Source organism: Emydura macquarii, unplaced genomic scaffold (genome assembly GCF_026122565.2).
Source record: "Emydura macquarii macquarii isolate MOO-44397 ecotype Brisbane River unplaced genomic scaffold, CSIRO-AGI_Emac_v2 contig_2205, whole genome shotgun sequence".
Classification (NCBI taxonomy): domain Eukaryota; kingdom Metazoa; phylum Chordata; order Testudines; family Chelidae; genus Emydura; species Emydura macquarii.
Genome location: NW_027132342.1, coordinates 19385907 through 19413523, shown reverse-complemented (window position 1 = coordinate 19413523; position 27617 = coordinate 19385907). Strand labels below are relative to the sequence as shown.

The 27617-nt window shown below is 46.3% G+C and overlaps 2 protein-coding genes and 1 long non-coding RNA gene across 4 annotated transcripts; 1 reads left to right on the top strand and 2 right to left on the bottom strand.

Annotated features, from left to right (window-relative positions):
• Positions 1-467: 467 nt before the first annotated feature.
• LOC137160480 (uncharacterized) lies at positions 468-3932 on the bottom strand. Its single transcript, XR_010921891.1, has 3 exons — positions 3878-3932; positions 2786-2859; positions 468-1324 (listed from the first exon to the last, which is right to left on the bottom strand). It is a non-coding gene; the product is annotated as an uncharacterized lncRNA (long non-coding RNA).
• Positions 3933-15194: 11262 nt separating this feature from the next.
• NDUFA6 (NADH:ubiquinone oxidoreductase subunit A6) lies at positions 15195-19171 on the top strand. Its single transcript, XM_067559609.1, has 3 exons — positions 15195-15503; positions 17249-17364; positions 18972-19171. Exons 1-3 carry the CDS (start codon positions 15371-15373, stop codon positions 19101-19103), a joined length of 381 nt encoding a protein of 126 aa, XP_067415710.1. The 5' UTR covers positions 15195-15370; the 3' UTR covers positions 19104-19171.
• A 1639-nt stretch (positions 19172-20810) lies between these two features.
• SMDT1 (single-pass membrane protein with aspartate rich tail 1) lies at positions 20811-25056 on the bottom strand. 2 transcript variants are annotated; one of them, XM_067559611.1, is made up of 4 exons: positions 24791-25056; positions 22907-23046; positions 21650-21693; positions 20811-21276 (listed from the first exon to the last, which is right to left on the bottom strand). In XM_067559611.1, exons 1-2 carry the CDS (start codon positions 24944-24946, stop codon positions 22909-22911), a joined length of 294 nt encoding a protein of 97 aa, XP_067415712.1. In that variant the 5' UTR covers positions 24947-25056; the 3' UTR covers positions 20811-21276; positions 21650-21693; positions 22907-22908. The 2 variants fall into 2 exon arrangements, with proteins under 2 accessions (XP_067415712.1, XP_067415711.1); XM_067559610.1 differs by lacking the exon at positions 21650-21693 and having other exon boundaries at positions 24791-25051.
• Between the last annotated feature and the right edge of the window lie 2561 nt (positions 25057-27617).

The window sequence follows — 27617 nt, the reverse complement described above, 5'->3', positions numbered from 1 at the left end:
GTTCACACTCTTGAATACTCCAAATTCAGACTTTACAGAGACCAACTAGAATAAGAAATAGAGAACACAGGAAAGTTTCTTGCAGAGATAGTTACTGACAGTCTTGAGAAAAATTACTTATTGAGTCAAAGCAATGCTTTCCGAGAAGAACCTGTGGTCACAGGTAATGGAAGATGTATTGCAAACTCTGCAACTGTAATTTGACTACTTTGACTTTGGGATTTGGAAGGTAATCTTAACACAGATCAAAAGAGAATCCATGATCAAGATGTGGTGCTCACCAGGGGTATCCAGGGTTATGAGCCTTGATTCAACTGGGGATCAATTCCTTTATAAGATTACAGCACTCAGATATATTTATAGTGAAAACAATCATAATTTTTTATTATCAAATGCTAAGATTTAAGAGAGAGTGAGTGAGGATAATAATAGAAACAAAAAGAATCACATATAAAATAAAGTATAACACACTTTTTACAGTCTAAACCTGTATCTCACCTAATGTAATCTGTCAGTGTCTCCAACCTCCAGGGCTGGGATCCCTCTTTCATAAATGCAGAAAGCACTGTCTCTTTGCTTCCTTGTTGAAGGATAAAATGGTATCCTCTTGCCTTCTTCTTATATCCCCTAAAGTCCATTGTTTTGTCCCCAAAATCAGAATGATCCCCTGGGTTTATTCCCTGGTGTGCTGACTTCATGTTGACTTCACATCCTCATGCTGATTTTGTAGCAAACAGGACTTGGCTTACAATGCTTAATTTACATGTGACCTGAGGCAGATAGGTGAATATACATCCTTTGTCTAGCAAAACCTATTTGTCCACCCAGCTTTGATTCAGACTTTAAGACATATTTTTCGATATATACAAAACTCCTTACATAGTGTCAGTACATACACGTTACAATGACATTAATGACCAGTGTGGTCCTGGCTTTTATTTAAGATCTCACATGACATTCTTTATAGATAAATATTATGATTGCTGTGTGCTAGGTCTAATGAGTTTGTCAGGCCTGCTAGGAGAAGCTGTTATTGAAGAGTGAACCCTTTGCCAGTTGGCACTGAAGAATTCTTAGGGTCACACAAGCAACATTCACTTTTAAGCACAGACTTCATTATGAGAGCAACGTTCATGTACAGATTACAGTCTTCTTCTCTATGACAGTGCTCTCACTGGTTCGAGGTAAAGCTTTGTAATCCATACCATCTCTAAATTCATACAGGACACAGGTAGATCTCCCTTAGACTGTGTGATGTCTGCACCTACAGGTTTAGCAGCCTATAATATTGGAGCAGTCACATTGCATCATCTTCTCATGCTTCCTGTAAACATGGCAAGTCATTAAAATACAGATAGCCAAGTGGAGAGACATTAATAGAGGCTGCAAAAACACTGAAACAAATTAAACTTCTGACTGTGGATGAAATCAACATGCTGTCCAACTCAATGTCGGCACTAATATGCCTATGGTTGCATGAGCTTCTCAAAACTAAGTACCACCTGCTCTTTTGAGGAAAGCATGTTATTCTCCTTGGAGATGTCATGTAGAGGACACTTGTCAGAGAGAACATGTATTTGACACACTAACTACAGCAGATACTAGTAATACTATTGGCAGTATTAGGCATGTGAACTTTTGGCAATTTTTCAAATAAGCTGAACTTCAAATTAATATGCAGCAACTGAAGGCTAAGCAGCATGGCCATCTTTTTAACTGAGAGCATGTTGAAAACTGGAAGCCAATGATGTTAGTAAGATTGGGGAATGCATTGTCAAAATTGATTGGGTGTGTATGTGGAAGCTACTGAAATCTTTATGACCTTGGCAAACAATGAACAACTCCTGTTTGTCTCATGCCTACACGGAAAGCATGTGATAACTTTAACAAACTGATACTTGAAACTGTGCTGATTCTGCCCTAGACAAATTAGATGTACTTAATTAACATGAATCCAAAATTATGGATATGGCAAGCAAAAAACTCAGCAGGAAGATAAGATGAATCCGGAACTGAAGACTTAGACACCTCTTTAGCCATCACTTGGCAATGTAGAATTATGGTTTGTTGTAGCACTGACATTAAAAACGGCCTGGTAAAGGGAGGAATGGGCTTTGTGCAATATATCCAATATGACATGCACAAGCAATTTGTGGAGGAAATAATTATTAAATATGATAAGCTGTGAGAGCCTCAACTAATGTTGAATTTCAGTTAATTTTCTGCTAATGATTTGTCTTCTGTAAACAGAGTCCATTCAAAAATTCCAAGGTTTGAACTTAGATTCTGTTATAGTTGATATTGGATCAACTGTATTCAAAGAAGGAACAACATATGTTGCCCTTTCTCAAGTTCACACTCTGACAGGCTTACGCATGTAGCAGTTTGACTCCACAAAGGCCAATGCTGATGTGCACTGCATTCAAGAATATATTGTCTCAGGGAGGAATTTCTTCCTCATCTACCACTAGTTCCAATGGGAAGGAGTGTTCATAAACTAGTATAATAAAGAAGACTTCCTGCAAATGACACATGGTGCATCCAGCAAACAACCCCAATATGCGATGCTGAAGAAACACACACGTACTCCATTCCATAATGCAATTGCAGTTAATTATTATCCAAATATTGTACAAACATGTCTAAAAGTTACACCATTCTCATGCCTTTCACTGTATAGCATCAGTCGTCTGGTATCATTACATCTGCATGGCAGACAATAATACACAACAATCCCCAGAACATCCATAGCATCACAGAGTTCAAAGCTGCTGTGGGTACCTACCTATTGAAGCCGATTTTCAGTTTGTCAGTACAGCAAGATGCTTCCTAATTTCATGTGCAGCTGTTGAACTTGCTCTAACAAGCACAAATATCACTTCAGCAACTATTTGCCACTACATATACTACCATATAAAAATGCCACAACTCCCGGTACACATTTCAAACACCTACAAACCTTGAGTGAATTCTACAGCCAATTCCTTCCCCACCACATCCCCAACTATCTTGCTTTACTGCCTTTGGCTATGCGTGCTAATAGCATGATGGGACAGTGCAATGATCTATACCTGTCAGTCATGCTCCTCCATGCCTACTTATGCTTCTTTGTGCTTTCAGCAGTCTCACAGAAAAAAATAACCTGCCAAATTCAGAAATTTGTATTGCAGTCTTTCCAAATTAGTCATTTTACATATCATATATCCCAAAGAGCACATATCAATTCTGGACATTATATTGCAGTGCAGGGTGGCTTGTCTATTGACAAGAGCATTGATTACAATCAGAACCTGACAGCTAATCTCAAAGAAGAGTATCTTCTCCTCATTTAAAAAAACAACTCTTTATACTACTAGCTGCACTCTTAAACTTTCCCTATAGTACATGCATCCTCCTACAACATTTGTGAGGATTGAACCAAAAGAGGATTATCTACAGAGTATGCCTTTCCAAACTCGTTGGCAAGAACAGGAATTACATCAAACTGCAAGATGCACTCCAGTTACAGTTGTTACAAGGATTGTTTGGCCACTATGTCTCTATATATTGTGGTGTGGCACTTGATGGGGCATCCGTCTGGCACCCCTAGGTCCAGCACTTCCCTCAGCGTTCAGCCCTCACCATAGCCTATAGCCCCGGCTGTGGTCCATGGGATCCTCTCCCTTCTCTGGGGAGAGCTTTGGCCATCCCAGCTGCAGCAGTGGGGGGCGTCCAAGCCCACCCTCTACTTTGGACATTAGCCCAGGGATCCTGATGGCAGCAGCTCCCCGCTGCTGGTGTGCCTAAACTGTTACAGTCTTTTTCCTGGGCTGCTTCCCCACGCTGCCCTTCCCAGGCTTTAGTCACCGCCCTCCTGGTAGTGGCAGCTTCCCCCTACCATGGTTCTGTTCCCCTAGTCCACTCCTGCTTCTGGTTGTCACTCTGCTTCCTTCAGCTCACAGCTCCAAACTCTGACTGGAGCAAGAGATTTTAATAGGTCTTGGACGGGCCCTTAATTAGCCCCAGGTGGCCTCATTAGCTTAAGGTTACTGCTTCCCAGCTGGCCAGGAACAGGGCTCTGACCAATCTGAGGCTTACATATCTGCTTTCAGTAACTCTCTCATAGCCACTTAGCCATACCTTATCACAATATGTATGTTATTCCTCACTCTTCTGTTTGGGCCCTGGGCAAGAGTAGGATTACGAATGGTTCAAGTAACAACAGTGGCAAAGCTGCAGAAACATGGATGGTGGCTGTTTGAGTGTGTACCTGGGGTCCCAGGTGGGCAGGGTTAGGCTGTGCTGCTGCCTGTGGTGCTGCAGCTTTGCTGCTATTGTTATTTGAGCTACCTTTGATTTATCTAGCTCCTTCCCCACTTTTTCTTCTTTCCTATCCCTCTCTCTTTTGCCTTTTATTTAATAAGAGTCTGGCTAAACTGGCCAAGCCCACATATTTTGCAACACTGCTGTGACCCCATGACTGGAAAGGCAGCTAAAAGCCTAAATAGCCCATTGCTGGTACAAGTTTGCCCCGTTTTGGAGTAGCTAATAAGACCATGTGCTGTGCCTGTTTCTCTACCAGAGAGGTTGCAGGAGATGTCAGCACCAAAGACAAGCTGCATTTTCTATCTTTGATGTACTTTTCTTTCTCTTTTGGTGTGAGTTTGTCTTGTTTGTCTTCCAGCAAACAAGATTGGACTTTAACAACAGCAGCTCCAGACTATTCTCCGTTGGTTCTCTTTCTCCCTCCAAAAAATACAGTTATTACATCTAAAATACTGTCAGTGTCATGTTTCTGTACCGGATATGGACTGGCTATTGATCTTCCTTCTTAGCGAGGTACACTCCAGATGTGTTCATCATAAAATCCTTTAATGCTCTGCCAGGTATGGGCAAGGTTAGCTTAAATAAAGTATTGTACACACAGCACCACCTAGTGACTGAACTATATAATGCAGTTTAACATCCCATTACATCTCCAAGTTTCTGCATTCCTACCATTTACAATAGTTACACTGTCACACTGTCTTTGAAGTTCAGTACGTATTAGTCTATTAAGTGTCTCTGAATCATACTGGTTTTCTAATGACACAATCTACACTCTCAACAACTTGGTCATCTGGCTGTCCATTAGTTGCAACAACTGGCTGTGGTTGGCCTAGAACCCTTGAGTCGTCTTCTTCTTGTTCTGTATCCGCCATCTGTAGAGTTTGCTCTCGTTTATTCTCTGAGGAATAAACTGTAGATGTTGATGGTTTCTGCTGAAATCCTCTCTGTTGATCTCAATCTCATATGATCTGGGCACTGAATTATTTTTCTTCACTACAAGTGGATCTGTCCATCCTGTTTCTCCATCCAATTTGACATGAATATAGCCACCAGATTCTAGACCCAGCAGTTCTCTAACTGAGGCACTTCTGTTTTAAAAGTGTTCAAAAACTCTTTTGAACCTTTTTATCTGATTTGGCTACTTTCTTCCATGTCTGGCTATTTTAGAAATAAATTCTTTTCCAAAGTTAGAACACTAGTTCTAAATTGTCTTCTCATCAGAAGTTGTGCAGGATTATAACTAGTAGCTGCTGTTGGTATTGATCTGTAATTCGGAAGAGCAAGAAATGGATCTTCCTGATGTAGGATTTTCTTGACTGTCTGTACAACTCTCGCAGTTTCTCCATTTGCTTCTGGATAACGTGAGCTGTTAGTAATATCAAAATCATATTTCATTCAGAATGACTTAAAATTTGCTGCAGTTAATTGTTGTATGTTGTCCATCACTAGTGGTTCTGGAATACTGAAGTGAGCAAACGTGCACTTCAGTTTCTCATTAACACTGCAACATGTTATGTCTTTCAAGTACATTTCTATATACCTGGAAAAATAGTTCACAAAGAAAAGGTAATGATGTCCTCTGAATCTGAATAAATCTGCATCTAGTAGTTCTGTCTGGTAGCGGTATTGTTATTATTTGTGTTGTGCAGGTTTGTTAGTTCCACAATTTTCACATGAAGATAGTTTTATTCTTTATGTTCTTCCTGATGCCTGGCCATTATACTCACTGGTTGGTCTGTCTGCAGCATTTAGTTAATTCTTGATGTCCTTCATGGATGAGGTTTGAGATTTCTCCTCATTGCTTTTGGAATTAAGATGTAATTGCCTTTAATCATGAATCCATTTGTCACCTAATTGTACACGCACTGTTAAGTAGTCTCTTGTCCCTTCCTTAGGGTCCTTTAGATACTTGGGCCAGCTGGCCCTAACATAACTTGGAACTTCCTGAAGTTGCTTGTCCATCGAGGTTGCTTTCTGTAGCTGCTGTAATCTCTTTTCTGACATTGGTCTGTGTGCGTCCATAACATTACATTATCTTCGAGCTCACAGATAGTTGAGTGCAATGCTGGGCTTCATGACAGAATGTCTGCTACTACCAGATTTTTCCCAAGAACATATTTAGCAGTTGGGTTAAATCGCATTAACCTTATCAACGAACATTGGCATCTCAGTGGTGCTTGATCCAGGCCTTGATTTCGGGAGGGTGAAAATGCATTTTTCCTTGTACACTGATTGATTAGGCTTAGGACTTCATTGAGGATTTTGTTGTGTTTTTCCATTGAATATCCTCATATCAGAATATTGTCCATGAAAAAACAAGGTTAGTTACCAGTAACTGATATTCTTCGAGAGGTATTGCTCATGTCCATTCCACTATAGGTGAGTGCACGCCTCCATGCATGGTTACCAGAACTTTTTTCCCCTTAGCAGATCCTGTAGGGCTGGCTCTGGCACCCCCTGGAGCCCCGCGCACATGCCGCGGTATATGAGGCACTGCCGGCCCTACGCCCCCTCAGTCCCGTCTTTCCACCAACTCCAGCACCGGGGACGGGGGGTGGGTTGTGGAATAGACATGAGCAACACATCTCAAAGAACATCAGTTACTGATAAGTAACATTGTTTTCTTCTTCGAGTGCTTGCTCATGTCCATTCCACTATAGGTGTCTAACAAGCAATACCTTTGGAGGTGGGTAGGAGTTACCGGTGAGCTGCCCTCAGCACCGCTCTGCCAAACCCCGCATCCTCTCTCGCCTGCTGGACGATGGCATAGTAGGATGTGAAAGTATGCACTGACGACCAGGTGGCAGCTTTGCAGATGTCCTGGAGGGACACTCTCTCCAGGAAGGCTGTAGACGAGGCTTGAGCTCTGTTTGAGTGTGCTGTGATGGTTCCCGGAAGCAGCACCCTCACCTGCTTGTAGCAGAACTTGATGCATGATGTAATCCACGAAGAGATGCGTTGGGTAGAGACAGGTAAGCTGTTCATCCGGTCAGCCACTGCGATGAAGAGCTGCGTCGATTTCCGGAATGGCTTTGTACTCTCGATGTAGAAGGCCAGGGTTTGTCTCACGTCCAGCGAATGCCATCTCCTGTCCTCCTTCAAACTGTGCAGTTTGGAAAAAAACACGGGGAGAAAAAATATCTTGATTACAATGAAATTGGGAAACCACCTTGGGCAGGAAGGCTGGATGCAGCCTCAAGTGCATCTTATCCTTATAGAATACTGTATAAGGGGGTTCCGAGATCAAGGCCCTAATCTCGGAGACCCTCCTAGCTGAGGTAATGGCCACCAGGAAAGCTACCTTCCATGAAAGCATGAGCAGGGGGCATGAAGCTATGGGTTCAAAGGGGGGCCCCGTGAATCTCGAGAGGACCAGGTTGAGATCCCAGGGAGGCACCGGGTCACAGACCTGTGGATAAAGCCTCTCCACCCCCTTGATGAACCTGACCGACATGGGATGGGAGAACAGGGATCTCCTCTCTAGCGGCTGATGAAAGGCTGAAATGGCTGCCAGGTGAACCTTCAGCGAGGCCAGTGCCAGACCCTGAAGCTTTAGCTGGCGCAGGTACTCCAGGATCGCCTGTACAGGCGAAAGGCTGGGCGGAATGCCCTGGGACTCCGCTCAACAGGTAAACCGTTTCCACTTAACCCAATACACGACCTGTGTAGAAGGTTTCCTGCTGCCAAGCAGGACTTGTTGGATCTGCATGAGCGGGCTCTCTCTCCCTTTGTCAGCCACAGAGCCCCCAGGCCATGAGGTGCAGGGAGTCCAGGTCTGGATGCAACAGATGACCATGGTCCTGGGATAGAAGGTCATGCTGCCTCAGGAGCTCCAGGGGTGAGGTGATCGAAAAGTCCAGTAGCATGCTGAACCAGTGCTGTCTCGGCCAGGTCGGAGCGATGAGTATAACATCCGCCTTGTCCCTCTTTATTTTCAGCAGGACCTTGGGCAGGAGCAGAATGGACGGAAATGTGTACATGAGGGTTCCCATCCAGTCCATGAGGAACGTGTCGGAAATTGACCAAGTCTCGTGACCCTGGAACAAGCAGAACCTTGGGCACTTTGCGTTCCAGGTCGACGTGAATAGGTCCAGTGGGGGAACACCTCACTTCTGGAAGATCAGAACCACCACCTCTGGGTGCAACGACCAGTCGTGGCAGGGTAGAAATGACCTCCTGAGGTGATCCGCCTCATCATTCCTCACTCTCGAGAGGTGAGAGGCAGTCAAGTGGAAATTGTGCCTCATGGCGAAGTCCCACAGATGGATAGCTTCCTCGCAGAGGGCTGAAGAGCGCGCTCCCCCCTGCCTGTTTATGTAAAACATGGCTGTGGTATTGTCTGTCAGCACCTGTACCACTCTGTTTGTCAGGAATCGGAGGAACACCTTGCACACTAGTCGACTGGCCTTCAGCTTCTTCACATTGATGGGCAGCTGCCTCTCCTCCCCCGACCTGAGCCCCTGACTGAGTAGGTTGGCACTGATTTGGGCTCCCCATCCTACATCCGAAGCGTTGGATATTAGGGTGATAGATGGGACCAGTTCCCTGAATGGAATGCCCTTCATCACTGCCCTGGGCATCTGCCACCAGTTTAGGGAGGCTAAGACAAGCAGGGGAACTGTGACCACCCGGTCCAGTGGGTGTCTGCTTGGCCCATATACCAAGGCCAACCACGCCTGACGTGGTCTGAGCCTCAGGAGAGCTAGTCTCACTGCATATGTGCAGGCCACCCTGTGGCCCAACAGCTGTAGGCAGTGCCTGGCTGTTGATGTGGGGCATCAGTGCAGCTGGGAGATGATAGAGACCATTGCCTCAAAACATGGCTGAGGCAGGAAGGCCCTGGCCTGGGAAGCATCCAGGGTGGCCCCAATTAATTTTATGTGTTGCACTGGGGTTAGTGGACTTCTGCTTGTTTATAAGCAGTCCCAGCCTGCTGCATGTGGAGCAAGTGAGGGTCATGCTCTCCTGTACTTGGGACCTGTACCTGCCCCTGATCAGCCAATCGTCCAGGTAAGGAAAAATTTGCACACCCTTTCGTCTCAGGTGGGCAGCCACTACTGCCATGCACTTGGTGAATACCCTTGGAGCCAAGTTGGAGGCCACCCTCTTGAGCAGCTCCTGGTGCGCCCTGAAATCCTCCATTGGCACCAAGTGGTCCCGGGAGACTGCCTCGTCAGGTGAGGAGAAAGAGGACTGCTTAGGCACGTCCTGCGGGTGCACCCCCTCCATGGGGTCCGACTCCTCATCCAACTCCTCATCTGCACCCCCGATGACAGGATGGATTGGGACCCCAGCCCCATCTGGATACCCCATGGGGCCCAATAAGGCCATTGTTGCGGCCATTGACCCTGGGGCCAACCTGGGACTGACGGCGCTTTCTGGGGGCATCAGCTCTCCCAACGACTGTCCCCCCGGGAGACCCCGAGTCGCTGGACGGGCAGTGCTGTACATGTCTTCTGTCCCAGGCCCCCTCCCATGCCGGGGATTGCCTTCTCAACGCCTCTGACCTGGAGGACGATGAGGGCTGCCTCCGTCGCCGCGAGCGATCCCAATGAATGGAGGTGCGCTCTGAAGAGCTAGAGGTACCGGAGTGTCGTCTCAGTACCCATGATATATGGTGCCGCTTGCCCTGTGGCCCTGCAGATCCTTTCGGTGTCTGAGGTCGGCGCTGACCTCACTCCTCGGAGCCGAGCTGGACTCCGGCGACCGGGTTCCACGTCGTGGACTGCGCGGTGCCGAGTCCTCTGAAAGCGACTGGGTTTTGCACCACCTCGGTGCGGGCGAACTCCTCAGTGCCGGGTCCTCCAACGGTGACCGGGTTCTGTGCCATCTGGGTTTGGGCAAACTCCTCGGTGCCGGGGATTGGGAATGGGGAATTGTCCAACCGCCTCCTGGCAGACCTCGACCGGTGCCACCTCCTGGCCTGCTCTGCCTCCGGTGCTGGGGATTGACGTCGGCACTGAGGGGGAGACTCCACGTCCTGTGCTGGGGGAGCAACTCTGCTCTACCCTCGTAGGCCATCCGGCAGGAGATCTTCCTCCCCGTATCAGGGATTTCCACCACCATTCAGAGGGACCCAACGCAGGTTTCCCCCGTGACACCGGCCCCTTCTCCCTCGGCCGGGGGGGGAGGGGCACGGAGGTGGCGTAGGCAAGGCCAACAAGGCTCTTGCCGCCTGAAAAGCCTCCGGTGTTGACAGCGTAGGCAGGGGCACTCTCCCACTCCCAAGAGTCAGGGAAGGCTCCCTGACCAGAGATGCAGGCACCGGAGAAGACTCGACAGGCTGGGGCCGGTGCATCTCCATGCTCGACCCTGCCTGTACCTATGGCGCAGGAGAGTGTCCACGCTCCACGCAATGCTTCCTCCTCTTTGGTGCTGGCAGTGCTGCATGGTGGTAAGTCGAGGACGGTGCCGGCGGCGCTCTCTGCACCGAGATCACGCTCAGTGCCGAGGTGGAGTGGGCCAGCTCAGAGGCTGGGCGGAGCACTGCCTCCATTAGCAGGGCTTTCAACCAGATCTCTCAGTCCTTCTGAGTCCTCAGTTTAAAAGCCCTGTAGATCTTGCACTTGTCCTTTCTGGGCACTTCCCCCAATCACTTAACTAACTAAAACTAATTTAGTTCCAGAGGGGTAGCCGTGTTAGTCTGTATACAGCAAAAACAACGAGAGTTCTGTGGCACTTTAAAACAACGAGAGTTCTGTGGCACTTTAAAGACTAACCGATTTAATTTTTGTAGGCATAAGCTTTCATGAGACTCAGCTCACTTCGTCAGATGCAGAGGTAGAATTCTACCTCTGAGTCTCACGAAAGCTTATGCCTACAAACATTAAATTTGTTAGTCTTTAAAGTGCCACAGAACTCTCATTGTTTTAGAGTGTAAGTTGTTTCTGTAGTGAACTGGTGCATGCAATTCAGAATACCTCAAGGGCTAGTCAGAACTGTGTCAGGGGACTTTAGCTTTGGAAGGGGTTGAAGGTGACTGTAAATCCCTTGTGAAATGACTGTGACATCTGCTCCAGAGTCAATTTTATAGTCAATAGTCTTGCCATGAATATTCAGTTTCACTCTTCAGGCAGGCTCTTTGTCATCACAAGTTGTAGATTTCAGAAACAATGGCTCTTGATTGTCTGCAGTGTGAGTCAACGCCCTTACTGCTCTGGTGTGGCAAAGTGCTACAAAATGTCCATATTCTATGCATTTCTTACACCTTTTTCCTCTAGCTGTACATGCATCATCTCTTGGGATATGACTTTTTCTTGTGCATGTAGGCTGGAATTTGTCCATCTTAGCCTGGGAGTTCTCTCTTCTTGCCTCAGAGGTTTTATGACAATGAATTTTAACACTCAAATCTTGTTGTAGTTTCTAAGCTAATGTCAGGTTTTTCACATTGCTCCTGCCTTTTGTTCTGTTTTTTCACTAGTTCAGACTGCTTTGCTCTTTGTATAGCTGTGGCTAGGGTTAAGTCTAGCTTCAACTGGAGTTGTTCTGCAGTGAAAGATTTTTATCTGTTAACCCAATAACCAGCCTGTCTCTGTTATTTTCATGTTTTGATTTCTGCAATCACCGTTTTCAGCCCATGTATGCAGAGCTCTGATAAAACATTCAATATGTTTCCTTGGTTCTTGAATTCTCTGGTGAAAACATACTCTTTCATAAACCACATTCTCTGAGGTATAAAGTATGCATCAGACATAGCCAGAACCCTTTCATAATCATCTTTGTGACGGTCTTCAGTGAAGTCAAAGGATTTAAAGATATGCTCTGTCTGCTTCCATAGCATAACTTAAAGAAGATATCTGTATATCTAGAGATTCCTTGTGGAGCTTCTTTGCAGTGCAAAATCTTCCAAAATACTGCTTCCAATCTGTCCACTGCTTCCAATCTGTCACAGCTGAAATTCTCTGGGGACTTGAAGAGTGGCTTGTTGATGAGATCTTGCAACCTTTGTTGCTTTTTACTTCTGTTTGCATCCTTTGTTGCTGTTTTCCTTGTTTCTTCTTGTCCCTGGCACTAGCAAAGTACACACCAGATATTTTCATCATAAAATTCTTTAATGCTCTGCCTGGTGTGGCTCAGGTTAACTTAAATAAGGTATTTTACATACAGTACCACTTAGTGGATCACCAATATAATACAGTTTAGCATTCTATTACAGTTAGGCAGGGTTTTTTTTTTTTCCTTCTACAAACTCTACAGTTAAAGGGAAAAGGAATAAGGGATATTGTTAACATGAAAGCCTTACTTAACATTTTACATTTCAGAGGCTTCAAAGGCTTTAATTGTTTTTCCTTCTTTTTCGAAACCTATAATAAAAGGTTACAAATATTTTGAATGGTGTATTTGTCACGGGACTAAGCAAATTGAGGCCTCTATACCCAAAAGTCTTAACCTTGTTTAACATTATATTGTTGTACAATGACAAGACCATGTTAACACCTTTGACTCTCTGGACCCATTTATTCCACTGAAGTTAACACAAGAAGACCCAAGCACAGATGTGGATGCACCTTGAAAATCAGTAACCAGAGGGTGAGTGTAAAGGAGAGCCTAGAGGCCCTTGGTCCACTTTTGAGAGCTTGGAGGTTTCTGAGAGCCTCTATTTTAAGTATTGCAATGTCAGCCAACAAAGGGTGAGAAGGATCCAGTCTCTGTACTGAGATTGGAGAAGCTGTTACAGACAGCTGTGGTGAAGTGAGCAGTGACTTCTGAGCAAATGAACCATGCCAGACAGGCCCAAATTTTCAGATGAACTCTGTACTATGAACTGCAATTTAATCATCAGTTAAGAGAACAATAAGAGAGTTTGCCAAGTGACTCCCAGATGCTAAAAGAAATCAGAGAATAGGAAGAAAGGCAGACAGACAGAGAGGTTTGTTGAGTCCAGCCATCTAAGCCAGCCAGTGCAGCTCCCATCAACTCATTCAAGACTTCAGGGCACAAGGAGATACAGGTTGCAGTGATCAAGACAACAAGGTTTCAAAATCAGAACTGGAAATCTCCTGGCTGTCATACAAAGGCAAATGGGTGCAATTTACCAAGGCATAAAAGTATCAAGAAACATTAACAAACGAGTGATGATAAATTTAGATCCTCTCTCAAATAGTGATACAAATAGGTGGCATCCTCTCCCTGAACCTGTGGATAAGGGTTACCACAACAAAAATGAATATTCTGTACAGACTCCTATATATTCCAAGCGGCCTACCTATACATATCCCTCTGTCTCATTTTAGAATATGTAATGGTATTATTAATGCATTATTAATGCATTCCTGTCGGGACCTGGTCAATCTCCATAACAAAGTTACTATCATGTTTTTATCATGGTTGCATAGATCATGTCAACAGGTGGGCTTTGGCTTCCTTCACCATGGAATAGTATTCTGAGATGGAGGACTTCTGGGAAGAGATGGGCTCCACCTGACAAAGAAGGGGATGAGGATCTGAGGACACTGACTCACCAACCTAGTGAGGAAAGCTTTACACTAGGTTTGAAGGGGTTGGTGAGAAAAGCCCACAGGTAAGTAAAAATGGTGCCCTGGATAAAGGGATGAAGGGGGAAATGGGAGGGGGAAGGAATTGCAATAGGATCATGAGAGAGATAGGACAAATAGTGGGTCTGTGGCCTCCTCCATTGCCACCTAGTTCCCTGACTATTTATAGCTGATTGTCTCTGTCCTGATACTCAAAGACCTCCACTGGATTGACCCTAGCTATCTGAGATCATCTCTGTGGTGTACTGTAAGCAAAAGGTTTGACCAGGATATTACAGGACTGTGACAGCGTGCTCTCCCACAACAGCTGTGTTCCATTAGAACATAGGTTCTCAACCAGGGCAGGGGAGCACAACCCTGTGAAGGGGCACGTCAAATTTCCAGGAGGAGGGGTGCATGGAGCTGGTCAAAACTGAAAGCAGACCTGAGCACAGAGGATGGGTTGTAGCTGGTGCTGTAAATGGACTCCAGGGTTTCTCCATGGAGCCCTCACCTTCACAGGAGAACCATAAGTGGGCCCATGACACTATCAGTTAATGCAGCTCTGGGTGAGAGGGGCCTCCACTTGCCTAACCTGTGGCAGGCAGTGCCAACCCACAGACACCTGGAGAGGGTGGGGCAGGGAGCGAGGAAGCACCGTGGAGGAAACCCCTCCATGTGTCCCCATCTTCCATCCCTTTCTCTGACCCCTCTGCAGGTGGGGGCCATTGATGTGTGATTGAGGAGAGGAGATATGCATAATCATTTAAAGCTGGGGCACTGCCAGGTGATTTGTGAGCAGTATGCCCTGCAACAGTGCCAGAGGGAACTGAGGGAAATATGGGGGTGAGTGCTTCCACGTGATCTGGGCAGGGGAGGGCCCACTCAGGTGGGGTTGGGGGAGTTTAGGGGCACTGCAGGATGGCTGAGCTCTGCAAGGTGATTTGGGGTCTATCTACGGGGTGGGGGCAGGGAGTGCCCTGCCCCGCCCCGCCCCGCCCCTTGACCTGGCAGGCCCCCGGGGAGATGCTCAGGCTACAGCTGAAGTTGAGGGCTCTCTGCAGTGTGCACAACACGCAGCCCTCGGGAGCCACTGCTGGGCTGAGACACCACCGAGCTCGTAGCTCGAGTGGCCAAAGGCCGGGGCGGGGCGGGGCGGAGGCGCTGGGGCTCAAACAGAGGCGGCAGCAGGGCTGTAGCGCGTTAGTTACAGCGAGGTGCTGCCCTTGCCTGACCCGCCCATTGGCCCCTTCCTCCGCGCCCTCCTCGGGCACCTCAGCCCTCGAGAGAGTCCCTCGGCGCCGGGGTCAGTCCGGAGCGCGCCTCCGCTTCCAGCCGCAAGAGGCAGCTCGGTGACCTAGGCAACAAGCAACCCTTGGACGGACGCTTGTCAGCCACTCCCGTCCAATCAGGGATTAGGACCTTGGACTTCACCCAATCGTTTGCCGGCGTGGGTGGGCACTGGTCAGAGGCGGAGAGTGGCTGCTTTTCCAACCAATAAGACGCCGAGGCTCTATAGGCCTCTCCCCCAATCCGCTGGGCTGGGGCGGTGCAAGGGGCGTGGTCGCCGCCGCTGCTCTGGCTGCAAGATGGCGGTGGCCGGGGCGAGCGCGGGGAAGTTGGCGGCGGCTGTGAAGCCGATCTTCAGCCGGGACCTGAGCCAGGCGAAGCGGCGGGTGCGGGAGCTGTACCGGGCCTGGTACCGCGAGGTGCCCAATGCCGGTGAGGGGCCGCCCTGCGCAAGGTCGGAGCCGGTGGCTTGGTTACGGGACCGTGAGGGCTTCTGGGCTTCCGCCGAGGCTGGGAGCGCGGAGCTGAGCGTGCCGGGCTGCGGGGGAGCCCCGGCCCCAGACCCCTCTCGGTGCCAGCGCGGCAGGGGCGTTGTGGGCTTCTCCGCCCTCCTGCCAAGCAGCCGGTCAGCGCTGACCTTGGGGCTTCAGTGGGGGGGAAGCGCTGTCTGTCTGTCTGTCTGTGACTTGCAGCGTTGTGGGTGCTGGGGTGGGGCTCACTCGGGCCACCTGGATTCTGTTGCCAGTTCTGCTACTGGCCTGCTGTGTGACCTTGGCCAAGTCACTCTGCTAGTCTGTGCCTCAGTTTCCCCATCTGTAAAACTGGGGTCGTGATGGATGGTCCCTCTTCTTTGTGAAGCACTTTGACATTTAAATGGAGTTAAGGGTGGCTCTAAAGAGTTTATTTAGTCTTGCGTGAGTTTTCCCTGCCCATAATCCTGATGTGTTTATGCTGCTTCTGTGTGGGCTGCCTTCCTCATTCAGCAGCAGAAAGAGTATCCAACAAGGTGCATGTACTTTTGGCACAGATTACAAAGTACATCTCCCCCCCCCCCCCACACACACACACACCACCCTTGGTAGTTTTGAGTTAATATGAATGATTTTAAGGCCAGAAAGGACGATAATCTAATTAACCACATGTACATTGCTAGTCACAGGATTTCACCCACCCATGCCTCTATCCAGAACCTCTGGCTGAATTACTGAAGTCCTCAAATCATGATCTAAAGATTTCAAGTTACAGAAAATCTACCATTTACCCTGGTTTAAATATGCAAGTGACCCATGCTGCAGAGAGAGGCAAAAAAAATCTAGGGTCTCTATCATCCGAACTGGGACAAAATTCTTTCCCAACCCCAAATATGGTGATCAGTTAAGACCCTGTGCATGTGGGCAAGACCCACAGGCCAGACACCTGGGAAAGAATTCTCTAGTAACTGAGAGCCCCTCCCCATTTAGTGTCCCATCACTGGTCTTGGAGATATTTGCTGCTAGCAGTTGCAGATTGGCTACGTGCCATTGTTCAGTGAAAAATGATAAGCCTTACTGTCTGTACCTCTGCCCTCTCTGGTATGTGATACTTTTTGTCCCCAGTTGGTGGGGTGTATCAAGACTGTATGTAACTGGATCTTATGCCACTTATTTTGTGTTGCTGCATATCATCTTGGTGTATATATATTTTTTTCAGAACTGACTAGCACAATTTTCAAGGCGAACCCCCTCCTAATGGCTGGATGGAAGGGGCCTAGAGGAGGAGAATACAAACACGACATATGTCTTATTTTTTAACTTTGATTTCTTAGCCAGGTAGTGGGTGAAGCTCATTCAATAAACTCTGCAAAATAAGGATGCATATTATAACTGCCTAAATCTGCAACACTGGTCAATTTCTTATTACATTTTTTAATAACTTCTAGCTGAGAAATACAAGAACAAATTTTTCTTTGCAGTCAGGGATGACCCGTCCTAGCCAATAGTGGAAAGACAGAGTGAGGGCAATGGCTTAAGATGTTACTGAGCATGCTTAGTACAAGCCAAGCAGCAACTCCTGGGGGGACATATGACCCCCATGTGCCCCCCATGCGTCACCTCTCATACTTTGAAAATGGAGAGTATGTGGTGAGAAACTTCAGAACATTGGTGATGAGTCCTGTGAATATTCTGTGCTTTGTCTAGTACACCTATACCATCTGGACATCTCGGTGAAACAAGGACGGGAGAAGGTGCGGGAGATGTTCATGAAGAATGCTCATGTCACAGACCCCAGAGTCATTGACCTACTGGTTATAAAGGTAAAATAGAACAACAAAAACACTTACTTTCTCAAATCCACAATGTGTTGTGATTAGCATGTAATAAATAGTAGTGGGATGGGATGGTTCTTTGCTTATCAAAGTTCTATAGAACAAGCTGATATAATGGCGCTCATTAAGATCAGAGTAATATAGTTAGGATATGTATTCAGTCACAGAAGAGAAAAAGACCTCCCTGTCCATCTCCCCTACTAAAGCTGGTTCTTCTTTATAATAGATTCATGACCCTAGAGAGGAGTTGTTCAGTTAATAAGACATCTCTTGTTCTGCATTTGCACACAGGAATTGTCCAGCAGATGAAATAGTTGTTTTTAAGGACAGCTATATCTCTGCTTATAAAAAGTGATAAGGATCACAAATGGCTAATTCTCCACACTTCCATCTTATTGTGTTTCTTCAATAACAGTATGAGATAGTACACATTACAGAAATACTTCTGCTGTAAAGGATGGCTTCAGTTTTTTAAGTGGATGGCATAGCTGAGTCAAGATTTCCTAGATATGCTTGCCAGATATGTATTTTGGGAGAATAAAATGACCAAAACAAAACCAAACACCATTCCTTAGCATTTCAGAACAAGTTGCCAAAGCAAGACTAACTGAACTCTGCAGTGGTATTTCTTTACCAATAGAACCCTTTAAACTGTGAACTGCACGTGCATCTCTAATGCTATATAAATTCCAAGGCGGATATCAGTGTTTGTCGAGAGCATGTATCAATAACTTAAGGGCAAAAAAATTGGAGGGATTCTTCAGTTATCCCCAAACCAAGCATTATAAATCCAGAATTAAAGTTGCACTTAAAATTATGTTAAGGTAGGGAAATGCATAGTTAGAGCATCCATACAACCCTAACTCTGCCCTATAGTGACACCATGTAATAACAATACAATTAAAGGAGGTCAAATTAATTATCAAACAGTCACTCCTGTCTTTGGAATTTGATTGACATTTTAGTCCTAGATTAGATTAAACATATGAAATGTAATACACATTTTTTGTTTTCATGGTATCAATAGAGTATTTACACACACAGTTAAGTAATCTCACTGGTGAATCTGGGTATTGAACAGGTATTTTAAAATAAAGGTGCCTGAAAACCAGGAGTCTTGTTACATATCAAGAAGGGGGTGCTAATCCAGGGACTATGGTTTCTGGAAGAGGAAATGGGGCAAGTCATGATGCCTCTATAGAGGAGAGTTTTGGCCTTTCATTTCTGTGCAGTTTGACACCTGCTGCCAGGCTGTGGAGAGGAATGGATGTTGGAAAAACAGGTGGGTAGCTAGGAATGCTGGTCATGAGAGCAGACACTGTGTTTGAGGATCGGGGGGAGAGGAGAAAGTCAGTGAGTGAAGCTGAGAAGAGTAAGCCTGAGTATGCTTGTTAGTGTGATAGTTAGAAGGCTGTAAGGGTGAGGTTAGCAGATTTTAAAAGGAATGAATAACTGAGCTAACTAGTAAGAGTTTCACTTAAAACCTTCTGAATGCTGAGGTGGAAATAAACCAGCTATGCATTTTATTCTCATCTGATTAAGCTCTAACTAGGAAGTGATCTATGAACCCTGGCTCTATTTTTGTATAAATGCAGGGGAAAATGGAACTACAGGAAACTACTCGTGCATGGAAGCAGCGGACACACATCATGAGGTTTTTCCATGAGACAGAAACCCCACAACCCAAGGATTTTCTGTCCAAGTTCTATGTGGGCCAGGTCCCTTGAGACAAACTGACTGAGAAACTAATTCTGTATTTCACTGTTTTATGGCAAATAAAGCTCTGTATAGTGGAGAGCAGTTCTTGGAATTCTTCATAAGGAAAGTATCTATCTCACCACTCTGTATGCTATTTTACTGACAGAATGGATTATGCATAGCAAGGATTCTATCTTTTGTTCCTGTCCCCTTTTAAAGTATTGCACTTGCTCTAGGATATCTTGTGGCATGAGAAGGAAACCATCAAGTATACAGTAAGCTGAACTAGGTTGGGGAACTTCAATTAGATTCAACCTTTTCTTGGAGTAAGACTCTCCTTGTTGTGGGGATAAGCTATTAATTACAAGCCACCTCAGAAGGTCAGAAAATTTTATGGAGCTAGCCAGTACTGAAATTTTATAGTAGAGGGTTGCTGTATTGGAGGCAGCTGTTGATCAGTTGGTATGTCCAAGCATAACTAAATAATGTGTGAATTCTACCTAGCTGCTAATTCTAGATATGCTACTTGAGTCAAGTCTAACTTAAAAAAACAAACCAACCCAAACTCTCAGCTTTGGGCTACTTGCTTTTTTCCCCCCAGCAACACTTGCCTATGCAATTGACTACAACCCATTAAAGCTGGTATATCAAACTTTTTGAGATCTCTAACATACCTATTACTTCTGGGGAAATTCCCCCAACCCACACTTCTGTGGCTGAGCTAGTCCATTTGCAGTCATGAGCGAATGCTCTGCTGGGATAGAATTAAACTAATATTTATTCAGCACTCTGAAGCCAAATCTAGGGGTGGCAAAATCACTTTGAGTGCAGCAAGAAATTAAGCATGCTGAAATACTTTGATCTCGAAGTCATAAAGCAATAGATTAGATCCATCTCTGCAGGACAAGGTAACAACAATTATCATGATGGGGCCTGCAGGCTAATTAAAATGTTACTGTTCAAGGTATCAGACTGCTGACATCTGAAAGAATGGATATGGGTACTGCCCACTGGCAGGAGGCAAATGCGCTTGATGTTGTTTTTGTGCCTATTTCATGACTAAAAGGGAGCAAAGAAATGTAAGATTTCCAGATAAGTGAGGCCTTAGCAGAACCTTTGAAACATAGTTTGATAAAAGGTGAGATTTCTAGCACCAACGAATGGGTTTTTGAGAGAGAGAATAAAACTCCTTCAATGGGAAAGGTGCTTTCCTGCAGCCATATCACCACATACGTGTGGCACCCACCACATTTGGGATATCTGAAATATAAACAAGCTATTGTCTTGTTAGGCCACTGTGACAGAAAATACTCCCAACAATGCACAAGCACAGTTAAATACCTTTTAAAAACAAAGAAAGCCCAGAAAACTAAACTAGCATTAAGGTTTGCACATAGTCAGAACATAAGACACATTAATTTTCTGACAGGCATATTCATGCAACCCCAGTACAGATATGGAGTAATTTCTGGTAAAATGACTAGCTGAGTATTTCATTGTTTATGAAATGCCCCAAAACATACAAAATGAGCACCACCGTAAGTCGACAAACTCTTCAACCTTAAAGTTGCATGCTCTCTTTACTCTGAGGTGAAGTTAATGGTACATAATGCAGGTTGCATAAAAGCATTATAATAACCCTAGGCCAGTGTCATTTTGCAATTACCTTTTAAAGCAACTGAGTCCACGTGCAGTGGCTCTGCTTATTCCACCATGAATTATTTTTCTATAGTATACTGATAGGTTTTAAGCAGTGCATTAGATTTCAGCATATGTGGTCTTTTTATATACTTCCAATAGGGCAAGGAAGTGACAGAACTTCAGCCAAAAGGAAATAGAAGTTGGAAACATCAGTGATAATTAACAAGAACTTTAGCTGACAAATGTGAAAACAAACAATAAATCCCTACATGGCTCAGTCTGCCATTCTTTAGTCATAATCTAATCATTTATACTTCCCATGCTCATTACAAGAACCCAAGTGTCTCTCAGGACATGAAAGGTACAGCATGCAAGGATTGCTGGACCTACACACCCCATCCCAACTACCATACAGACATGAAGAGAACATTCATTGGTACAGAGGGAGGTCCAACTGCACCTCCCTTCATGCTTAAAACAAGGGAGCAGCATGAGGAGACACTGATGTCAGAACCATTTATTTGTCTATGGCTTTCTCCTTTCTGTTCTTCCATTACAGCCCTGCAAAGAGGTAAAAAGGAATGTTAGTCAGCACTATGGAACAGCCCTGTGCTACCTTTCAGCTAAACAACACTGGTTCCAGTCCATAACAAACAAGGGCAAAGCCCATAAGCAGGGTCATGTGAAACAAGTTTCCAATGGGCTGTGACCTGTGCTGTTAACCACACACAATTTAAGATGACTGGTGCATTCCCTGTTTTCAGCCACACAATTTGACAGCAACTGCAAACACTTCAGAGGAAAACATGGCCAGTGGGACTATGGAAAATGGGTTTAACAAAGGACATGTATTTGCTGATATGGAAAAATGACAGAATGTTTGTGCTGCTGAACTGCTAAAGGACACACATGCACTCCACATAAAATATATTACCCCCATTTCATCTTATGTCATTTGCCTTGTCCTCATTGAGTAATCTTTGGTGCAGAACAGATAAAGAGAGGCTGAAATAATACAGGACTGGGAGCAACCAAATGTTAATCTTCAAGTTATTATAAACCATCATAAGAACACTTATATCAATGGGTCCCAACCCAGGATGTGTGTACCTGTTTGGGGGGGGGGGGGGGAGGAGAGGGGCACCAAATATTACAGGGGATCTGTGAGGCTTCAATAATATTGAGGTCATTGAGCCCCCTCAAGCCTCACACTGGCCAGGCACAGCAGCCTCGAGCTCTGTGCCAGCTGGAGGAGCAGCCTCTCCCCAGCTCCATGCTGGACAGGTGCACTTCACCCAAGCACGAGCCAGAGGAGCAAGCTCCCCCAATCCCAAGCCGGCTGGGTGCCTGGCTGGAGCAGAGCAGCCCCAGACAATCCACTAGTGCCCACTCCCTCCATCAGGAAGAGGTAGGGCCACTCAGGGCAGGCAGTAGTAGCTGCACCAGGGAAGGCTTAGCTTCTTACTCAGGAAGAATAATTTATTATTATTTATGTAATTTTGTGTTATATGTTTATAGGGGTCATTTGTGTTTATGGCTGGGGGGAGGGTGCATGTTTTACGTAATGTTAACCAGGGGGGCTTTCACTCAGAAAGATTGGGAACCAATATAACAATCTTCAGCCTGAAAGATCTGAGTACACTTAAGACTGCATACATAATGACCAGTCATCATCTGAGAAATACAAGCTTTGGTATGGAATACAAGTCATCCAATGAATTAATAGGGGATTTTTTTTAAGTAGACAGAATGTAATAAAGCTGGAATTAACTTAGGACACCTAAGCTACCCCCACTAACCCTTGCAAAGAGGTATGTTAATACAAATAATCATACAAACCATTGAAGTCTGTAGTGTCTACAAATAGCTAGTTTGTTTTATATCTCACCCAAATGACAAGACTTTGAATATAGTATCAATGTAGTACTAGCTCAAAATCAACTGTCACCTACAGCATTTATGTTTTCTTTAGAGGTTTCATTCAAACATGGTAAGGTCCGCTCCAGAATAGATAAGAACCTGCAGATGTACTACCTTTTTCTATGATTTTTTATGGGGTTGAGCACCAGTACTGAATGTTCAGCAGCTTTCCAAAGCAGTAGCAGTCTGCATCACCCAGTTACATAATCCCCTCACTCTTTCAAGCCAAATAGCACACATAACTGAACTGTTAGTGGCACTGATGTCATACCTTTAATCATCGTCATCATCATCCTCTGGGACAAAGATATCATGTTCCTCAAGCAAGGCTGCAAAATTCTTACTGATTTGAGTCCCGAGGTAGAGGAAAGGGATCACAATGGTAAATATTCGTACGAGGCCAAAGGGCATCTATGTTCAATCAAAACAAATTAACCTCTATCAGCAAGTTCCATTTTAAATCAATAATCTAATAGGGGGATACACAGACAGAGCAAGGAAGGAACTCTAAACTGCTGAGACCACATCTAGCACATTATGTTCTGTTTCGAGCATTCAGAAAAATATTGATAACCTAGAGGGAATTCAGAGAACAGGAACAAAAACTGATTAAGGATGGGAATGGAAAAAAAATTATGTGTAAGGAACCCGCGTGCTGCTAACCATCAGCCCCGCTCCTCAGCCACGGCTGGCTCTCGTGGAGTTCCTGTTGTGCGGGATCTTCTAGGCTAGCGACCCCGCTACATCTCAGCAAAATCTTTCCCATACGAGGCCGAGAGCACGGCGACGCCAAAGCCCCTGTCACAGGGGCAGGGATTTCTTCCCCCCCCAGCGTCCTGCCCCATTTGGGGCCCGGTGTTCGGCTGCCATTGTTGTGCCAAAAACTGGACAGACAGATTTTGTTACCCATCTCTGTTTCTGGCACACAGGATGCCCGATGATGAAACCTGTTACCCCCGCAGTAACGTCACAGTTTCTGTCCATGCCAAAACCAGACAAAACATGTGACCCCCGCAGTACTGCCACAGTTTCTGTCCTGTCTGTGTTTTTGTCACACAGGATGCCCGATGCCAAAACCAGACAAAAACTGTGACTCCTGCAGTATAGCAGGAGCTGCTGTTTTTAGGCATTGGGATGCCTGTGCCTTTAAGAACCCAGCCCTGGGAAGCCGGAGCTGAGAGTCTCCCTGAGACACAGACTCCTGTGAGAGCAGAAACAAAAAAGCCCCTCGCCCCCACCCCACCCCGCACTATTTTTGCAAACAGGGCAGGTCACAGGTGGCTCATCCCAGCGGGGTCACTGGGCTGGGATTTTGCCTCTGCCACAGGCTGGCAGCGCCTCGCCCTTGGGCTAACCCCAGCTCATTAACCCCTCCTCCTTGATTTTGCTCCTCAGCCCCTCTCCTACTCCCACCTCCATCGGCTTCACCCCCCCAGGCCAGTAAAATTCTGTCCCCTGATTACATCCTGCCCATCCCCACCTCCAATGTGCCCCTTTTGCCCCTTTTTAGCCCCTCTAAACAGCGGGCAACGGAGTCTGACGCCCAGTAAGGGCAGGGTGAGGGAAGTGGCTGCAGCAAATGTTACTGAGCATGCTCAGTACAGCCAGGATCACAAAATCTGTCCGTCCAGTCAGTGGCACACAATCCGTACCATCCCCCACTCCTCAGGCCCAGGCCAGCGCCCTTCGCTTCCGGGCCGGCTGTTGCCGGTGTCGCTCGTGGCTGTTCCACTCCCGCCTCCCCATCCCCCACAGCGGCCTTCAAGCGAGGAGTGGGGGCGGGGGACGGAGACCGGCTGCCCTGTGGCCGAGCCTGACCCGAGACACGCCCAGCCAGAGTGGGGGAAGGGTCCCAGCTTGCGTGCGGGCAGCGCCGGACCAGTGGCCCCCCGCCCACTAGGTGTGACACGGACACCTGCGCCCCCTCGCAGCAGCAGCCACTAGCGGGCACTTCCGCATTCCAAGCACCCCCCTACACCCATTCCCATTGGGCCGAGCCCTCAACTTTAGTCCCGCCCCACACGGAAATGGCGTCTACCCTGATTGGCCAACGTCCTGTCACTAACGCCAGCCAACGGCTCACAGCGGTCTGCAATTGGTTGCTCCCCCCAGCTTGACTCACACACGGCGCCCCCTCTCACTGTCACTCACTCACTTTGGCCGGCTTGGGTAAGATGGCGCCGCTGCGAGTGACCGTCGCGCTCCGCGAGGGCACAGCGCTCATCGCGGGGGCGCTCCGGAGCCCGCCGGGCCCCACCCGCCTCCGGGAACGGGCCGCTGCCGCCAACAAGCGCCCCACGAGCCCCGCCATCTTCCTGCCTTCCCCTGCGCGCTCTGCCTCTGCTGCTATAGCGACGCGCCCGAGCTGTCCCCCTGCCCGGGCGCCGCCTTATCAAATCTCGCGATGACCGGGCGCGGACGGGGAGTCAGGGGTGGGGAGGTGTCGCGGTAAAGCGCGATGGTGGCTGCGGTGCGCATGCGCAAGAGTAGGGTGGGGGATAGGGACGGCGAAGGAATCTGGGGAGGGCGTGGCCTGGGCACGTGGGGGCAGCAGATTTGTCCTAAGTATAGAGGTGGTTCACAGGCTTGGGCAGGGTCGGGCCTGAGTCACATTTATCAGCTTGCCTCTTGGCACTGCCACCCTTGCTTGTGCATAACTCCGTGTTAGCCTCAGTTTCCTGACCTCACCTGCCTAGTAGTCATGCAGGCCCCAGCTGTCCTTGGGGCTATGCCAGCCCTAGCTGTGCCCCACAATTTAGCAGTCAGTGCCCCAGCCCCACTAGTATTTAGCTCCTTATCCCCTGAACGCTCTCAGAAATTCTAGCTCTGCTGTCCCCAGGGGAACACTGTACAGGCCAGCTTGTAAAATTTAACTCCGGGTCATCACCGTGCTTCACAGCTCAGCACTGAGATCTAAGTATAGTAAAAACAGGAGTAAGATTAGCAAACATTCAAAATTCAATGATAGTTACATATAAATTATATATCATCATAAATGCAACACGCTTTCTAGAGACTAAACAGGCTAACCTCGCTAAAGAAGTTTCACCCCCAGAAGTCCTCTGCAGCATTTCAGCCCAGGTTGACTGAGCTCCCATTTTCATTAATGTAAAAACAGTGCCCATTTATTTCCTAGGGGCAGGAAAAAGGGGTGTCTTCTTTGTCTTCTACTCATATCCTAAAAGTTCACTTGCTTTACTCAGACAGGATGACCATCTATGCTTATTTTTCCCATGTCCTGCTGAGTTCACATTTCTCTGTTGACTTCACCTGTAATGGGTATCCATGGTTTTGGCTTACAATGCTTAACTAACATCCAGATTGAGAGACAGGTGAATAAACACTCTGGTCTGACAGAAAGCTTCTGTATCACAGCAGAGGTAGAGAAACAGGCTAAGAACATGTTTTGAACACAAACATATGTTCACAATGATATTAATAAAAACAATAAGAGTCCTGTAGCACCTTAAAGACTAACACATTTCTGTGGACATAAGCTTTCGTGGGCTGCAACCCACTTCGTCAGATGCATGAAAGCTTATGCCCGCAGAAATTTATTAGTCTTTAAGGTGTTACAGGACTCTCGTTGTTTTTGCTGTATACAGACTTAACACTGCTACCCTTCTGGAACTTTTCACAATGATATTAATGACCAACATGACCCCAGCTTTCATTTAAGATGTCACACAACATTCTCTGGTGGTGAACCAGAATGCACAGACCACTATCTGGCCATTCCTGTAACCCAGTTGGTATTAAGGAGTTCTTGTGTCACAGTGGGCTCTGCAAGGACCCAGCCCTCCCAGTGCAGTTATTTTCACATCCCGTGAGCCACACTCCTGAAGAGGCAGTCTCTGACACAGCAGGATGGACTACATCCTTTAATGAACAGAAAAAGCCTAACCAGACAGACTGTTCCTCGTGGCTGTGGCACTCTCATCAGATTGCATAGGCTAAGCTGGGTCAGAGTTTGGATGGAAGACCTTTAAATGAAAACCTGTGTGCAGCAGGAAGTGCCCCAGCCTCTTGTGAAAGGATGCCATGCTGCCATCTTTCAGATAAAACCAAGGCCCTTATTGCTTGGCTGTTATACCGAGAAAGCATTTTTGTTAGAGAGTGTCGGGAATCTGTCCAGGACAATGGGGCTAACTGAAGTAATTGCAGTCTTCTGATCTAAAATTCCCATGTAGTTTCCTTTGCATCAGGTTCTTTATCTGATGTCCTGATCTGTTTGGTACTGTACACTGTTGTGTAGTGTTAAATAGCTGCTACATTCTACATCAGTGGTAGATGAAGTGGTACTAGTATATATATTATATTCAGGGTCCAAGCTTCCAAGACACTAAGTGCCCTCAGTATGATCTCTGTGATCCCAACCCTTGGCTCATTTAATTTATTTCCCCCCATAGCCTGGTTACTATACAAAGCAAAACATAGCATTTTACACAACTCCATACAAAAGGTGCACCAATGTTTGGAATGGAGCATGTAATTTAGCAAAGTAAAACAGAGGTTGAATATCTACAAAATAGTTGTGAGTGCTAAGAACTGTTGGATTGTGGTAGCCCTGATGTTGGGGGTCATTTAAAACTGTATCTCTGATTCAATTAATAACAACACACATTACAAATTCAAAACATGTTTATTCAGCATTACTAGCTTAAAATACAAGTGTTAACAATTAAATGCACAATATATACTGCTTTTTATGTAAAATAAAGGCCATGCAAAATTGCCTTCTTTAAAAATATACAGTATCTACTTAATGTATAAACACTTCAAGATAACTAGGGAGAAACATACCACAAGTTATTCTTAGTCTTCTTTGTCAAATTGTACAGACTTTACAAGTGAATTTGGTGCTAGCAAAAAATGTTAGATTAGCAGCACTGGAGACTGACCTCCACTTAATTCACAGACCACGTATACCACAGGTAGAAGCTGTGCAAGGCTTCCCAATACCACCTCCGAGTACTTGTTTG

Coding starts and splice junctions, on each gene's coding strand:
- NDUFA6 (XM_067559609.1), top strand. CDS start 15,371: ATGGCGGTGGCCGGGGCGAGCGCGGGGAAGTTGGCGGCGGCTGTGAAG. Junction 15,504..17,248: donor CCGCGAGGTGCCCAATGCCG/GTGAGGGGCCGC, acceptor TGCTTTGTCTAG/TACACCTATACCATCTGGAC. Junction 17,365..18,971: donor TTGACCTACTGGTTATAAAG/GTAAAATAGAAC, acceptor GTATAAATGCAG/GGGAAAATGGAACTACAGGA.
- SMDT1 (XM_067559611.1), bottom strand. CDS start 24,946: ATGGCGGGGCTCGTGGGGCGCTTGTTGGCGGCAGCGGCCCGTTCCCGG. Junction 23,047..24,790: donor TCTTACCCAAGCCGGCCAAA/GTGAGTGAGTGA, acceptor GATTGAACATAG/ATGCCCTTTGGCCTCGTACG.